The sequence below is a fragment of the Thunnus thynnus genome, chromosome 2 (genome assembly GCF_963924715.1).
Source record: "Thunnus thynnus chromosome 2, fThuThy2.1, whole genome shotgun sequence".
In the NCBI taxonomy this organism is placed as follows: domain Eukaryota; kingdom Metazoa; phylum Chordata; class Actinopteri; order Scombriformes; family Scombridae; genus Thunnus; species Thunnus thynnus.
Genome location: NC_089518.1, coordinates 23194407 through 23212496, shown reverse-complemented (window position 1 = coordinate 23212496; position 18090 = coordinate 23194407). Strand labels below are relative to the sequence as shown.

Genomic DNA, 18090 nt, shown 5'->3' with positions numbered 1-18090 from the left:
CTTGCTTATATGGTTAAGGAGCCCATATTGTTTTAGCCTCCTGATGAGCGGTAGATTTATGTATACACACGTGGTTCGGTGGTATGTCAGTTTTTGGCATGCTGCAGTGTTGTTCTTTCCATTTGGCTTGAGTTCAGAGTATGGATGTGGTTTGTGTTAGATGATAAGGATACAGTGCTTATGTGTTTGTATTTGTGTTATTGTGTGTCATATTGTGTCATATTGTCAGTTAGATACTAAATATGGCACCCCCCCCCGATACCCGAGTTATGTTAATCAGATTTATTGTCTTGTGAGGCAAACACACATGCACAGTGCTGCATCTCCCCCCCACATAAAGACCACAGAGACACAGAGAAGGGCGAAGTTTATGAAACTTTAATTTAGTTTTTGATGAATCGCAGTCATTAAAAACAGGAAACAAAACATTAACAAGGCCACAGTTACAACTCTGTGCCATAACAATATAGTGACTTACATCTCACCTCATGAAAAAAAACATAAAACAAAATCAAAATGTCCAATAAATGCACTGCTAAAAAAAACCTACTAGACTAGAACGAATGACTGGAAGCCCATTTATGCTACTTGAAAAAAAATCCAACACCATTTCTTTTTTTCATAATTCAATATTTTGTTCTCATCATTATGACTATCTCAAAATTATAACCTTCTCGTAATTAGTATGAGAAGTATTATCTTATCATTATGACTTAATATCTGATACAGTAGTAATTAGTTACTGTCTCATATTATAATTAAGCTGTTATGTTAAAGTTTCCCATAATTATGAAATACTGTGTCATTTGATGTCATAATCATGAAGAAAAATTTTAATTATGAAAAAAAAGTGTTTTTCATGAAGTCAAGTTTACTTTCTATTAAAAGTGAAAGATATTTAGTCATCCCCTTTTAAAGAAATGTCAGCATGTTTATTAAATTTGACGTTAATTGTTTTATTTTGGGTTTTTTTATTTTTTAAAGAAAGTAAAAATGGTCCTTGGGGAAATATCAGAAATGCTCCTTGTCATTGCGTGTCGGTGTCTGTGTTTGATTGACAGCTGCTGGCAGGTTGAGCTCCAGCAGGAGAACAAGAGAAAAAGTAAACAAATGTGTGCTGTAGCTCACAAGCCACAGTGTGTAGTTAGCAGTAGCACTGAAGAGTAAGGACCACACCAGTATCTGAATGGACAAAAGTGACATTTGCAGATAGATTTACATTCTGTTTAATGTGCCACAGCTGAGCAGAACAAGACGTGCAACCATGCTCGTAAGTTGGATAAGGAGATTTCAGCAGGAAGGTTAATGCAGGTTGTTTAAAGTCTGTGGTGTGTTGTGTTGTGTAGCAACAGTTGATTTCAGTTGGACTTTAAGACATTTCAATAACTTTTAATGTGTCTAATTTACGAGGCGTAACTGCAGTTATGCCTCATAAATTAGAAGTCAGAAGCCCTTGCTCCAGATCCTTTGCATACCACTGAGGTGTTCATGGAGGAAGTGAGAGGTTCCTCCCTTCAACACCAGGGAATATACAGACACTCAAGTGCATGTGGATTTACACACACAAACACAAGAGGTTGCAGACAGCAAGCCAAGTCCTGCGTTTATTCACAGGGGGTAAAAGAGAACAAGAAAACAGTGGGACAGAGAGCAGGAGGCATTAATGGATTAAACTGAGGGGACATGAAAACGCAGGGGGACACAAGGGAGAAGAGAGAGGTGGGAGGATCTGTGGAGGTAGTGAAAGATATAAGGAAGACTGAGTGATAGTGAGGAACAAGAAAGGGATAAAGGGAGGACTGCATTTTCCTCATGAGGGGAGGATGAATGGTGAGTTAGGAGTCTGGTTTGCCTCCTGGGGTCTTAGACACATACACACACACAGCACCACAGTGTTTACAAAGGAGATTAGAGCAGTTCCACTCTGTACCTCAGCGTAACTTCAGAGCCACATGTGTAAACGGTGAGAGGAATGCACACTGATGTATTGACAATGTATGCTATGTACATAACATTTATAACCTTTATAACCCCAGAGGGAGCAACTGTGGTATGTCCCGAATTCATGTTTTCTATCATAAGTGACACAGGCACAAATAACATAACCTTAAAGGAGACATATGCTTTTTTTATTTTCAGTTATTTTTATACTGCTCTGATGTCAAAGGTCCAAAACTTGAGGTGAACGTATGTAAAAATGCTCACTGCAAGTCAGAAGCCAGGGCTACAGCCTGCTCTGAACGTTTCGTTTGCAAAGTTACCTCTACTTCCTCCTTGTGATGACATCAGATTGTTCGTGCATGCCCACAAACAGCCGTGTATTTGAGAAGTTTCCATTTCGAGTAAAGAATGAGAAAAAGAAATCCGACTACCAATGTTTGTTTATGTCGCCTCCAGAGCCGGTGGAAGTTGGCCGTGACACAGCTTCTGGGAGCTAACCAATCAGAACAGAGTGGGCTCATTATTGAGGCTGGTTTTAGCTCCTGTCTCTTTAAGGCCTTAAAGAGACAGGAGCTAAAACCAGCCTGTCCTCACAAGAAAAATGACAGTATAGGTCTAAAATTCAGGCCAACAAAAAACACTTACAGTTACATTTATGGCATCTAGCAGCTGTAGTAATTATGACCCGGGGAAGTGACGCAGTTCAGATCACGTCATTATAAGGTGACTTTATAAGCTTATTTTTGCCTTATTAGGAGGAGGCAGGTTGGGTGGATGGGTGGATGGCTAGATAGATGGTTGATTCTGCTGCAGGAGACCACCGTTTGCTTCCTGTTTCCAACTGCATGTCGGGACATTTTTAGAAAAACATAATGTCATGGTGTTTACCGTTGCCATGATGACAAAAGTTGCATAACTTTGAGGAAGTGATTATTTTAGCTTAAACCATAATCTTTCTCTAACCCTAACCAAGTGGTTTTTGTGCCTAAACCTAACCAGACATTAACCACAGCGTTGTCACACCAAAAAAAACATCATTATTTTTTAACAGTGATTTGTAACGGTTTTGGGAAGTCGGAGTGCATTACTATGGCTGGTAGATGGTGTAAACGTAACTACAGGTAATTTCTGACAGCCTGAATTTTACACCTATACTCTCTATACTTTATGAGGATGTCTTGGCTAAAATGGCCTGTTTCAGACAGAGGCTGAACTGAGGGGCATCATAAAGAGTCAGTATAAGATATATGAGTTTTTAAAACTGTGAACAATGCAAAGATATTTCACTAGAGCCCAAGAATAAAAATATAGACCTGAAAATATGCATGATATGTCCCCTTTAATGACCTGAAATTTAAATTATATAAAAAAAATTATGACTACCATTTACAGTTGTTTAAGTTCATGTTTGAGGTTGCTGCTTTCAGGGATTTTATAGGCTTTGACTTAACACCAGCAGGATTATTAAATTAAACAGATGAAAAGAAACTACAGGCACAACTTTAGCTGAGATTACTTGTTATTCTGCCCCCGATCTTACTCTTGTTCCAGGAAAACAGTAATCTTAGACAACGCTTTTTGAGTTGGTGTTTTTCAGATGCCAACTCAACCACCAGCTATATGATTGATGGCTGACCTGCTCTAACACCTGAACTACAGCCTCTTTTCTTCACATTTTGATGGACAGTAATGTTTTTCCCATAAACTATTAACAGCCAAATAGTTTTATGTTAACAAGACTCGTTATGCTGGAATGTGTTTATCCAAGAGTCCAAATTCTCAAACAAAACTTAGCTATTAAATTTGAAGGGTTAAAATGTCACTGAGCAGTCACTAACAAGCAAGTATATTTACGTCATTGTTGGACTGAGTTGATTTTGAACACATTTTTCTCCGATGTAAATCTTGGCTGGTCAAATAGAGGGTCAAATATGTGTCTGCGTGTGCGTGTGTGTGTCTTTGGCTCTGTCATTCAGGATCATCACACCCTTTTCAAACATGCAGTCACATCATCTCAGCAGTACCCTCTTTGCTTGATGTAGTGTGTCACATTGGACAGGACAGTTTCCATCCCAGCAGCGTTACTGTCTGATGTGTCTGTGAGCTGTTTCTTATCATTACACACTGACAACACAGACAGAAGTGGATGGAAAAATCACTGTCTGCACAATGCCTATGCAAGGGCATACATTCAGAAACGGGCTTACACACATGAGCTCCCAATAGTACTTCTGGCAGTGTAGAAGAAGAAAGTTTAAAAATTCCAAAAGAACTGGAAACAATTTCTATTTTTACATTACTGTTGAGCTGGAGGGCAACGTGATTCAGCGGTCTCAGTGGCTCCTAGACACAAGTCCTGAGCTTTCTGAGTTTCTAAAACTGAAGTAAAATGTGTCTCTCATATTCCACAATACTCATACAGAGAAATGTGCATGTGCTTGTATGAATGCACGCACGCACACACACATGCACACACAGACACACACACAATGATGTACTACAGGTGTGAGGCAGAGACGTTGTAACGCACATTCTCAGATTTCACTTGAATATTTAACCATCTGAGCTAACACCTCATAGACACCCACACGCAGGTGATAGTGTTACATTTGTGCCCCTCGCCACTTCCTACTGTAGCACTACAAGTCTGGAGAGCAGGTGAAATATAATAATGTTTTACAGTACAGCAAGTGCCACAATACTGTACCAAAGAAATATTTATGTCTGAGCCTGAACTTCAAATGATTTAGATATATTTTAGTAATAACAATACGTGTGATTACATCATACGTATTGTGAGCTGCAGACTTATCTCTTAGATGCTCTCTTTCTTTTGATCCTCTTGTTGTGTCTCACCACTATCACTGTCTCCTGCAAGCTCACAAAAAGTTAAATCCCGACAAAATTCCCCACATTTTCTCAAGAAGTTCACTTTCTAAAGATTCTGGGCTCTTTGTGAGTATCACACTGCTGTTTTGGGAGAGGATGTAGATTGTTCCCTCTCTCTGGCCATTAGCTGAATCAGTGTATATTCCATCTGCTTTTCACTACAGTGATGACTGATAACACGTGTCTATGTGTGTGTGGTAATAGTGATGAGTGGGGAGCCTGCGGTCGGTGGTCCAGACTGGAGGTCTGGCGATAGGCCAGTTGAAGATGATCAGTGCAGCGCGGTTACAGCTCCATGTTAATTCCCTCTGCCTCTGCTTTGTGTTGCAGCCGGTCCAATGACAGCAGAGGCAGTGTTTCCTGATCTTCAACACAGAGCACTGAACGGGTATTTTCTTTAGACTTTTTATTTCATATAGCAGAACTCTCTCCTCCTTTTGTATTTTAATTTATAACCTTCAGGCTCTTATACTTGTTGAGAGAATTTCTGATTAAAAGATCCAGACTCATGGAAACAAACTACTTTTATCAAGTGTGAATATAAAAAGATAACAGATCTCAGAGCTTCTTTAGATCTTAAAAACCGGGTTAGACAGCCTCAGTATCGTGTTGTGGTAAAACTCCTTGAGCTGGTAGCTCCATTGTTTTCATCTGTGATGCCTCTCCTTTCTCCTTCTGTGGTTGTCTGTACAGTTGACTCGTCATATAGCCTGAGTCATACGGACAGATTCCAGAGCAGCAGCACAAAAAAAGAGCTCCTTGTGGTTTGACAGATCACTCATGAAGAACTGATGACATGTTTGATATAACCTTGATTACATTTAGGTTATCGTTTGTATCTTTTCTCATGCCAGCTGGCACAATAGTGGCTGACAAGGCTCTGCCCACAATTGCTTCCTCTGGTAAACAAACTGGTCACTGATTTGAATTGAATGTTGAGAATCTGAGCTGCTATGCACAACTTCTTATAACATAAATCTTGAAACCATCATGAACCCAGAGGGTGAAACAGAAAGAAAATTGGCTTTTCTCCTGGAAATCAGAGCGATCAACCTGAAAATGAAGAAAAGGGCCTTTGAGTCTTCAACTGCTCTAGCAAACAGCCAGTCTTAATTTTTAATACTTACAAAATGCATTTCATTATTTTCATTAATTTAAGTTTTGTTTTATGCTGTTTTCTGTATTATTAACTCCAAAAATATTCTTTACTTTCATGTATTTAAAATACCACATATGCAAAGATCTCATGGATGTTTCAAGCTTTGTTTTCAACACTTAAAGTATCAGTTCACCCAAATTATGAAAAAAACATTTTCTCACTTACCTCTAGAGGTATCTAGCCATACCGATAGTTTTAGTTTTATTTCTCCAGGTTTCAAGATATCTTAGATTACATTCGATGTTAGATTTAGATTTTTGAAATGTCTTCCATCCAAAAACAATTTAGGTGAATGTATTTTGTTTGTGTTGCTCACAGCGCCGAAACGAACTATATTTGGAATATTTAACAGCAACTTGTGTCTCCAGATATATGTCCTGGTTACTCTGGATAACCCACAGGAGTCGAGCTGAACAGTCATTCAAACGTCTTTTTACAGAAGAAGTCAAGTTCCCATGAAAATGGTTCTTGGTGATGTCTGTGTGTTATCCAGAGTAACCAGGACACTGCTGGAAAAATGTATTAATGTTATATATCAAAATAAAATACATTTTTTTGTAATTCAGGTCAGCCCTTTAAAGTTGTTAATGTACTGTCAACATATCAACATGTACAGTTCTGCCAGTATTTAGCACCTGTTTGGAACACCATCCCCTTTACCGCCAACACTTGTGTTGTATTACACTCCAGTGTCCTCTGAAAGATTATCTCTCATTACAAGCTCCTCTGACACCATGAACAAAAGAGCAGAACACTCATCTGACTAATGACACTATCCTCTGTCAGTTGACTCTAATGGTTTCCTCTGCTGTCCATAGTTGGGCCAGTGACGGTTTTGGAACCATCAAAAAAGTGTATAACACAAATAACAAAGAAGCCAGACTACAGTTTACTTTAAGCCGATTTACTGATACGTTAGGCCATGCAAGCCACACTGTGGGTGTTACATTTTAAAAATATTTATGTATGAGGTTTTTGACTCTGGTTGTTTAGTACAACTGGTTCATTTGTGGTTTGGAAACTAATGAGCAGAAGTAGAAAAAATAGCTGTGGAAAGTGTTGACTCACTTTGTGTGCTGCATTTACAAATTGACACAAAGAGTGAGGAAACTATAAAAAATCAAACAGAACTTGGCACTCAATTTAAAATGATAGAAATCCTGTGAGCAACTTATCAAGTTACTGCCAATCATCTATAAACACTGGCTGTGTGTTTTTATTCTATAAAAATGTTACTATGGTGAGGGTTTAAAGCATAGGGATGTAAACTTCATGACTTCAAGTTTATTTGTAATGCCCACAGAGCTGAACTGTAGAGCTAAACACAACCACCCGTGAAACCTCGACTATCAAACTGTATTAACCAGCGACTCTGAGCATGACTGGTGTACAATCTCTGGTTGCAAAATCACAAAGTGTTGTTTATAGAGATAATGCATTGCATAAAAAAATGAGAGAGACTTGGCTAGCTCAGCTTCTCCCTGTAGTTGTTAAACCAGGCTGTACTGACTCACAGTTCAGGGGACAAGCAGAGGAAAGGCTGTGAAATATGGGAGAGCAGTGGATGGATCAAATAACGACCACTAACATTAGTTAAGCAAGACACATCTTCTCTTCTCATGTTCTCTAACTCCCACATCATTGTCTTCTCTGGATATTTGCCACCTTTTAATCATCCTGTCTTTTCATTGTCTTCCCGTCCTCTTCCAAATCATAGCTACGTTAGCTCTTAAATTCATGGCTCATTCTTCCATGTTGTTTTCTTTATGTTGCAAGCACCTTTTAACACTCCATCCATTTATCTTCTATATGCGTCTCATTTTCCTTTTATCCTTTTAAAATACAGTAGATATGGATACTCCATTCCCTGTGTTTACTGGCTGTTCCTGTCATTTGATAACATCCGATTCTGTTAATCTTTTTATCTTTTCTCTCATGTGTTACAAAGGGCTCAATAGAGAGGTTCATCTCTTCACACAGAAAGTGACAGATTAATTGCTACTACCATTCTGTTTCTTCCCCTTAACTTAACGGTTTTTGATCGATGTCAGGTTTATGTAATGATGTTAGAAACCAGAGGTCTGTTTCTGAGTGTAGACTAGTTGTTACAAGGTAGACAGATTTATAACAGCATGGCTTATTGTCATCTAAACTAATTTACATCAGACTGAAACATTGTTTCCTGTGTGTTGGTAAATAGAGAATACACTACACTGTGTAGAATGCATTTATTAACAATTAAATGTGACAATTTAATATGATTACTGTATAAAAATAAATCTTTAAAGTGAGGAAATCTTATTTCACTGACACAGCAATTAATGTGAGGGGACATGTAATTAACAGTGAATAATCCTCTACTATTCTTGAGCTGAAACATTTCGAGACAAGCTTTTCTCATCTCAGTCAATTTAGAAACAAATGGACACAAAGCAGTCAGATGACACCAAAACTTAAAGGAAAACATGGAGGGATTGTAACTCAAAAAAATGCCTGTGAAGAAAAACTTCATTAAATCAAACCCTGTTTTTGATACTATTTCCTTCCAGCAATAGTCATTCATTGTATTTACATTTAGTAATGACCCCTCTATATAATAGTTGTCATTGTTAGTGGCCGTGTCCACCACAGGAGATTCACAGGAAGTGATTCATGCATGTAATCCAGCATTACTGTTTTTTTTTAAATTTTATCTCATTGATATCAGCCTCACTGTTTACTGTCCACTCTCCTACATCCATATCAGAAATGTATTACATTACTGCTAATGCATACTGAAAGTTTCCTACTATTGCTGCTTTAAAAGTGTTCCACTGGTGAAACACATGGTGGCTTTTTGTGAAGCAGTCACAGAAAACGCAATATATTTGTCACTGTTACTGCTAACAATGGTCATTTTCAGCATTTTTAAGTCAGCGGATCATTTTTTAAATATTCCAGGGAGTAACGGAACAAGACAGAGAAGTGACAGTGAGCTATTAGATGATGCACACCGCTAAACCATCAGCAATATAACCAACACCTTTTATTGTTAAAACCATTAAAAGCACTGCAGTTGCTTATAACTAGATGGAAAAGGGGCAATTATTGACAGAGTTCTTTATTAAAACAAAGTAAGTTTGTTTGGCTGCACTGTAAACACATACAGCAATTGCTAAAGGTGTGTTTGCTGCCCCCTGAATTCAGATAACCTGTTGTATTAAACCATACTTGCTGTAACCACCACTAACCACAGTTTAATGGTTAATGGCCAAATCAACCAGGACTGATATCTTAAGGATTGAGATAATTTTGCAATGTAAACCACTCCGTCCTTGACTGCTTTTGTATTGAAACCACACATAAACTAACATTTTAATTTGAACCTTTGGCATGATGCGAAATATGACATTACAGTAATAAATAACATTTATTCTTTATAAAAACAAAATAAATATCAATAAGTTAATAAATTCAAGATTTCATAAATACAATTCATGTGTATAACCTTTTCATGTAACATATGTGCTATACAGTAGACACAGTGAGCCTGCTGAATCATCGATTGTGTCTGATTGAGTTAACTCCTTTAGGATGAGTATCCATGGATGTATTTTAAATAAAACTGAATACATGAGTGATATAAGGTGTAGACTGTAAAGGAAATCGTGGATATTGTGATGAACCCAAGGAGGGGAGGAAGAGGATCCTTTACTGATGGACTCAAGTATGCCAGAAAGTTTCCTCACAATGTGAAAAACTCAGAAGAAAAAAAACACTCAACATCATACTTCAAAGTGGGAGTGAATGTAAAATTACACAAAGCCTGACACCGGCTCCCACTCCTTACACACAACCACATTTCCTGGCGGAGTGCTTCCTCATGGTGTGGTAGACAAGGTTGTCATCCAGAAATGAGAGATCGTCGTCAAACGCTATTGGCCGACAGCAGGCCTGAGGCGGCGTGTCTTTGGGAGGAAACCTCCTGTTGTGAGCGAGGTTGTAAAGGATTTTGTCGTAGTTGGTCTCAGACTTCCTGCAGGGTCCAGAGCAGTACCTGAATATCATTTCCTCACCGGAGCGGTAGCCCAGGCCGAGGTCCGACACATTGAGGTGGATCTGTTTGAGCACGCAGCCCTGTCCTCGTCCACTGCCTCCTCCTCTAACCTTCCTTCCTGTCTCTCCTCCTCTAGCTCCTCCTCTTCCTCTTTTACCACTCTGCTGGGTCACCCCCTTCTTCCTTTCCCTTCTGAGTCGACTCCTGCTGCTCAAGTCATATTTCGAGGGGGAGGTAGTTGGGGAAGAGGAGGTAGATGAGGGCTTGGTGGATGAGGAGGAGCGACGTATCCTGCTGATGGTCACTTTGATGAAGTCCACCACATCTTCAAACTCATTGGGGAGGGGCTCCACCATGGTGTCTGAAACACATTGAGAGAGATGGCACTCTTACAAGGATGTATCATTTTGAACAGTGCACATTGTTTCACTTTTCAGCATCACACCTGATGGTGGAAATTCCATGTGAGCTTAATCATTTGAGTTAAAAACAGACCCTGCACTTATTTGTACATCAGACAGTTGTATGTTTGAGTGGACTAGTTGCCTTTAAGATACAGCAGCTTTTATGCAGGCAAATGTGATATATGAGCTACAACAATGAATTTCTGTTAGTGGATCAACAGAAAATTAATTAACAACTATTAAGATAATCGATTACTTGTTTTTTAAAGCAAAAATACAAAACATGAATTGGTTCCAACTTGTGGAACAATTGTGAGGATTGTCGGCATGATCAGGGTTTAGGCTGTTAGGAAACAAGCAATTTGAAGATGCCATCTCGGGCTTCAGGAAATTGTCATCGTTAGTTGCAGCACCACACGCCTCTATGTAAAGTAAAAAACTGAAAGCATGTTTTATGTGGGTATGAAGAAAGCAAAAGCATCAAACTCCACTGGCTCTGAATGAGGCGGCAGGCCCAATTAGTAGGAAAGTTAGAGGCCAGAATGAGACATCACTGCAAAATATTTCAATAATTTGAGCATCCACTGAAAAAAAAGTCCAATTAAAAAAAATCATTCTTAAAGCTGTATTTTCCTTAAGTAAAACATTATGCCAACATAGTGGTCACTTTCACGTGTTTTTGTTTTTTTTTATTCAGAAATAAAAAAGAATTCAAGGTTCAGCAAGCCTCCTAGCAAATGACTTCGTGTGGTTGTTGTTGGCACTTTCGGCACTCCATACAAAATCAAAAGGTCTTACATTTTTCTCCTCCAGCGAGCGTCTCCTCCCAGCCCTCTGCGTCCGCCTCAGCGCGGCTGATGCCCGGGGAAGTAACAGATAAGCGGACCTGAACCGGCGGAAGCTCCAAGGGACTCTCCTCTATGCGCTCTCTCCTCTTGGACTGCTGTCGGCTCCGGAGCAGCGGGCTGGCGTGCACGGCGCTCAGCAGTATCAAACAAGTGGTCAGGCTATCCCATAACTTCATTGTCCACCTCAGTCCGACAGAAGGACATGGCGCGATGCAAAATCAACAGGTATCATCTGGCAACAGCGGTCAGCAGCATTGTGAGGACGTTTTTAGTCGTTGAAAAGAAAAAAGGTGGGTCGCACTCATCAGCTCAGGTTCCTGACACTAGATGATGTTGAAGACCTATGTAGCTTATTATTGTCTGCACAATGTGAGCAACACGCTATCCAACACGCTATCCGTCACATATGCCAGCTGGCAAATGTTGTGCAGCGTGGCGCAACATCCGAGGCGCAAGAAAGCGCAAAATGCGAAGCAACTTAGTCTTCCCTCCCAAGTTCCAACGACATGTGCGGGACAAAAATGACTCCCAGTTTACAGTCCTTCACTCATTCAGTTTCAAGCTTTCTATTGCAAAATGTAGCGACGCTGACTCCCGTCCATCCCCACTCACCATCAGTCCTGACTGAACCGTGAGGAGCAGCGAGAGGTCTAACCGGAGAGATGGGGAGTGGTGGTGACGTACGATGGTCCATCCTCTGCCCTCTTCTTGTCTCCACCCATTCAGAAAACTAACCATAAGGACTTGGTCCAAATTCATGATTGAACTGGAGGTCTACACTTGGCGAGGATAGAGGTCTTACTCTGTAATCTGTGTATTCAGATGGCCGAGAATGAGAGGGAAGTTTCACACTTTCCACTAACAATACACCGGATCCCCCATCCTGCTTTTTATGTTTGGTTGATATTGGATGGGAAACGTGCTTCTAATCAGCCCGTCAAAACACGAGTCTGGGTTGTATTGGTACTTAGAACCACAGTGTGCTTGAAATCCCGCTGTTTTCTCTCCTCTTTGCATTTGACGAGCAGATGGTATTTAACATCAAGGGCTTTGAGCTGATATCCATTACAGTTCTACATCTTTTTAAACCAACACTTAGCAAAAGAATATTTTACTTGGTTGAGTATTGCATCTGAGGTGTAAAGAAAATGCTATTTTATTATTCTTTTGGCACAAAGTTAAGTGTAATGCTGTTATATTTCTTTTAGTAATGCCAAGGCCACACATGAAGTACTTAAAAGGTTCAAATAAACACTTAGGAGACATCTTGAATGTTGTTGAAATAAGTGGTATTGCCTCTAATATTATGTTAAGACTTTATGATTTTTTGTTGAAAAATGTGCTTCTGTGTCAAATTACATAATACATTGATAAGGACAGTTCATGAAAATCAAGATGAATTCACACAACAAACAACATTTACTGTAGATCAGCTTACCGCACATGTGTTTTATGAGTGAAGCTGTTAAACAAATTAAACAATTGCTCACTGCCTTAGGTTGCCCGGGCTGTAAAACAGCCATAGTGTCGATAAGAGACTCACAACTGTGAATGAAGCTGCAGATGAAATCCTTCTGTTGTCACATTGCGGCCTCACCCGAACTCCCTCTGCTCCACACGTCGATGAAAGAAAGTGAACGAGACGAATTCCAAAAATGTCAAACGATATTCCAATCCGCCTGTTTCTTCTGTAATTTTTTTTTTTTTTTTAAGAGAACATAAAAGTTACAAGACGTGAGATGTGAGTGGAGCTACAGTATGTTTAATGATTGAAACCAGAGCAAAGACAAGCGAAAGTGATCTGGGGAGTTTATGTGCCTGCGTGTCAAGTGTTCTCCTTCCAAGAGTAGTTAAAAGTTGTTTATTTCACTTTGGTCTACTCCACAGACTAACTGCACACACACAGCTTTAAAGCTTTAAGACTTTTTGTCCAGAGTTAGCTCAACAAATAGTATATGTATGATAATACAAACCTATTTGATTCGAGGTCCAGTTATGACATGGAGTCAAGCAAAGCAGAGTCTGCACCGTCACTGTAGCCATTTACAGTATGCTTGAGTGTACACATTCAGTCAAAAGTTTGGACTCACCTTCCCATTCACTTGAATCAGAAAGTGTGTCCAAATGTTTTGACTGGTACTGTAGGTAAACAGACTGTTCATTATTATATAAAGGAAAGTGTCAAATTGTTTTTTTAAGAAGAAGCGAAATCCTTAATTTTCACTGTTCGTTTGCAGTGATAACTGTGGATTAAATGTACAACTGTTCTAGTGCACACAAACTTTTTTTCCAGCACAATATTTCCAGGAAGAAGAGAAGTATTTGTTTGTTATAGAGCTGTTTCCTCAAAGCCACATGGACTTTAAAGTTCAATGAACAGCAATCCATATGAACAAGGATGATGTGAATTACAGTACGTACGTACATGTACATCCATGCACCCTTCAAGGGTAGGGTTTCACGATGAATCATGTTCGTGTCAGTGCAGCACACATGTTAGCCACATTGGATTGTAATCACCTGACTACAGTAAACATGCAAAAACCATCTGAGCATCTGAAACTGTAACTGTAAAGTCATAAAGAGCAACAGTTGTCTTCCGGTTGTGTTTTCATAAGTTTAATCACTCAGAGGAAGCTTCCCTTTGCACTGAGCTGCTCACTTAACTGTATGGAAATACTTCATCCTCAAGCAACTGCACCATTGCCAAGCAGCAAATACACCAAACAGATGTGCATTTCCCTTCTTGCAAGACATGAAGGCTAATCTGGAGCTGATCTGCAATTGAATCTGTCAGCCATTTTGGGGCTCAGTTTGGCTGACATGTAACGCGCTAATTGCACGGGTCATTTCAGCCATCATTACCGGCCAAAATGAAACTGCGGCCCCCAGAATGGCTTGCGGGAAGGAGGAGCTGACAGCTGGAATGGACGTCTGATTGGGGATACGGCTGCCGGTTTAGTAATTAGCAGAGAAAAAAGAATATCCTGACTCTCACACTGACAGGGAGAATGGGGAAATATATGTGCTGTAGTCATGCTTCCTGCATTGTGAAGTGCCTTAACGGACAGGTTCACAATTTTTCAAGTCTGTCCTAAAACAACAGTCAGGTGCACAAATGAACACTAAAATAGTTTTTTCTTGCCATAATCATTTCTCTTGTTCATACTGACCATTAATAAATCCCCTCATAACGCACTTACAATGTAAGTGATGGAGGCCAAAATCCACAAGCCTCCCTCTGTATTACATCTGCATCTCAGTAACATGATGTCTCCCTAGCTGGCAGTCTCTCTCCCCCTCCCTTTCCCTCTCAGTGTATGTGTTTGCTTGATTGCAGGAGTGGAGTCAGGTGTGTGGAGTCAGGTCACCAGCTGCCAGTCGTCATCATCATCCTGCTCTGCTTCATATACCTGGTTCCTACCACAACACTCTGCTAGATCGTAGACTTTGTTCATACAGTCAGTCATGCTTCCAGCCTAACTTGTTACTGTTCTGTCAGTATCCAGCATTTTCCTAACTCTTGTTTCTCTGTACCTGTAGAAGACCTCAGCCTGACCCTGGCCCTGTCTCTAGTCCACCTGCCTCGCCTGCCTTCCTGAGCGGCTCAGCACACTCCCTGCTCCCTGGATACCACTCTGCCTGGCTCCCCTTGGCATTTCTCCTGCCTTGCTTGGCCCCAGCTTCTGCCAAGCTCACCTCAGCATTCCCTCTGCTCTGCTTGGTCCAGTTTACACCCTATTCTCAGTCCCTGGGTTCCAGCTCCCTGTCCAAGCCCGTGCTCCAGTCTCACAGCTACCAACCCAGCAATAAACTATCTTTCTAATTTACTCACTTGCTTTGGTGTCTGCCCTTGGGTTCATTAACATAGCCTTAACACTTCTGTGCAAAAATGTATTTAAAAGTTTATCTGAAGTTAACATGATGCTTCAGTCTTCCAAATAGAGTAGATAAGTAGAGATCTTTCAATGTTACAATCTTTTTAGTGACAAAGTCCTTTCTGTTACTCCCACTGCAGCTCAACAGGGAAACACTGTCTGAGGAAACACAAAGAGGGAATTTGATACTAAAAAGATTGTAAATGTGGCAGATATCCACTTGATATGACTAACTCAGACTGCTGAAGCTTCAGATAAACTTTTAAATGCATTTTTGCACAAAATGACTGTGTGGACACACTAAATGGATTTTGTCCCCCATCACATACATTGAAAGCACATTTGAAGGGGATCTTTTAATAGCCAGTATGAACAGAAGGAATGATTACAGTGAGGAAAACCTCTTTCACTTTTCATATGGGCACCTGACTGTTGTTTTAAGAAAGACCTAAAAAATTGTGAACCTGTCCTTGAATGTCACACTTAGAGGGGCAGAGAATTGGTTAGACATGGCAGTGTTGGTTGGTCAGTTCACCACTTTTGTCCAAACAACAACTATTGGATGGATTGTCTTGAACTCTGGAACACAAATTCATGTTCCCTCCAGGATGAATTGTAATAACTTTGGGGATCCCTTGATTTTTCATCTAATGCTATCATCTGGTCAAAATTTTAATTTGTCCAATACTTTGATTTAATGACATTCCCATCAGCCTCAGCTGAGCATACTAACACACTAAACTAAGATTTAGGTAAACAAGGTAAACATATCTACTTAACAGCAGCATGCTAGCATTGTCATTGTGAAAATGTTAGCATGTTGACATTAGCATTTAGCTAAAAAACTAGCCAAAAGTTCACCCTCACATAGCCACTAACATGGCTGTAGACTCTTCTAGTCTTGAATTATTTATTCTTGGTGGATGTACAATTAGACCAGCAATCCCTAAGGTTAAGGCCCAGAGTCAAGGGGAGCTGATCACCTTTAAGCCCTCATGGTCAACTTTAACCATAGTGGGCTCAGTTTGCTTTGGATTCACTTAATTCATTAAAATTTAACATCTAGTGCAAGGAGTTCAAGTTAAAGTTAAAATAAGAAAAAATAAGAAAATAACAAAAAAATACTGTCCATATATTAGCAGATCAACTGGTCCTAGCCCTGATTTTTTTTCTTTGTCTAGGACACAAACTTTTTTAAAGCAAGTAAAGAACAACATACATTAATGCTCATGTTTGTTGTACCAAATCAATTAAGAGTTGCAGTTAACTCCGTTTTTAAGTGTAAAAGTAAGAGATTCTGTTGGTGATGATTTTTTAACTGCTCATAGATTTGGGTGGTGGAAGGATCGTTGAATACACAGTAAAAATCACCTCCTTGGTGAACCACAGTGGTGCTTAGAAAGTAATCCACACCATATGTAGCCTGGTGCTGTGGAGCCTCAGGGCTGGGGCTGACCAGACTACAGGGGCTAGGCCGTCTGCTGAACTGAATTGCTGGGAGTTGGCTAAAAAATGTTAAAATTGGGGTCAATAACATTTATGATGTTTAAGTAAAGGCCATTTACTCAATATTTGTCCCCAGTTTTGTAATCGTGAGTAAGTTTGATATTGTTTCTCACTGTGTGGCTGTGTAAAGGCTAAATGTCTGATTTCTTTAGAGGAATTAAAGGTGGAAAACAGTACATTCAGTAGTGAGACAAATGGGCTAAAACTATGCAAATTAGAAACCCATTGAAAACAATGAATCTCCAGATGTGCAGACTCCTCTCACACATGTGCTACAGGATGTAAATGCTGCCCCTAGTGGTCACTGTTTACTACTGTTATTATCATGTGTTAAACATTTACAGCATTAAACAGCACATCAGTGGCATTCACACCTGATAGTGATCTTTTCTTTCTTAATCTTGTGTGTAACTACAATGACTTACAGACTTAGCAAAAACCTTATTTCCTGCAAAGCAACACTTTGTACCCTCTCACCTTCACTTTGAGGGTAAAAAATGGTACCTGGAAAGATTTTAAATTCTTATTTACAATTAATTCCCATATACAAGGTAGTAATAACACGTAAGCTATATAATATACATGTAAACAACTAATAAACTAATAAATATTTTAAAAGTTGGGGAATAAATGTGTGGGAAAGGACAAACCCACTGACGCAAAGTAAGACTAAAATCAGTCTATCTTGACACTTGTAATGAGCATTGTGTGTGGTGAGAAAGAACCAATTAGTTCAACACAAATGATGTCAAATCCCATTTACTACAAGCTGCTGTTTTTCTCATTGAGTGAAACAATTTTCTAAACCACCAGTCAGGTTTATTTGCTTGTTTTTAATTAAAATGAAAAAGTAAATTATTTTTTTTACACTTTAGATAAGCTAATACCTTTTCTACCATTGAGTGATTTGGAGAAAATTCCTCTTGGTTTCAGCAAACAATCACTGTTAAAGTGACTTTGGAATAAATAGACTGGTTGTTTTTATGACAATGTTATGTGAAAAAACATTGTTTTGTTTTGTCTGTGGCAGCACCTGCCAGTGTGTCTGTTTCTGTCTGTTTTTACTCCAGTCTCTCTATTTTGTGTTTGTCCAGGAGATGGAACCAGTGAGCTCCTCACATGCAATCTGGTGTCCCTCATCTTGACCACTGCACATCATTTCACTTCCCTTGTACAGTAGATACTCTTTTTAAGTTTTACCGTGTGAGTAAAATCCTGTTATGATTTTTGGATACACTAAAAACAGGTCTGCATCTCAGTTTATTTGTCAGTCAATAAGACATTCTCAAACTGAAATCAATACAGATTTGTGCTGTCAGTTAAGGTTTTGATTTTGATTCTTAGTGAAACTAATGTTTTCACCAAGAAACACCTACAGAACACAGATTCTGTGTTTGTCCAGAATTTGAATTTTATCAGAATAGAAAAG

At 39.4% G+C, this 18090-nt stretch overlaps 1 protein-coding gene and 1 long non-coding RNA gene across 2 annotated transcripts; one reads left to right on the top strand and one right to left on the bottom strand.

The window, feature by feature from the left end:
* Nucleotides 1-8992: 8992 nt before the first annotated feature.
* gdnfb (glial cell derived neurotrophic factor b) lies at nucleotides 8993-11469 on the bottom strand. The gene is made up of 2 exons (XM_067611546.1): nucleotides 11228-11469; nucleotides 8993-10386 (listed from the first exon to the last, which is right to left on the bottom strand). The coding sequence occupies exons 1-2, from the start codon at nucleotides 11451-11453 to the stop codon at nucleotides 9815-9817; spliced, it is 798 nt and encodes a 265-aa protein (XP_067467647.1). The 5' UTR covers nucleotides 11454-11469; the 3' UTR covers nucleotides 8993-9814.
* An 11-nt stretch (nucleotides 11470-11480) lies between these two features.
* On the top strand, nucleotides 11481-15107 carry LOC137197989 (uncharacterized). Its single transcript, XR_010931549.1, has 3 exons — nucleotides 11481-11567; nucleotides 14618-14738; nucleotides 14821-15107. It is a non-coding gene; the product is annotated as an uncharacterized lncRNA (long non-coding RNA).
* Nucleotides 15108-18090: the final 2983 nt, after the last annotated feature.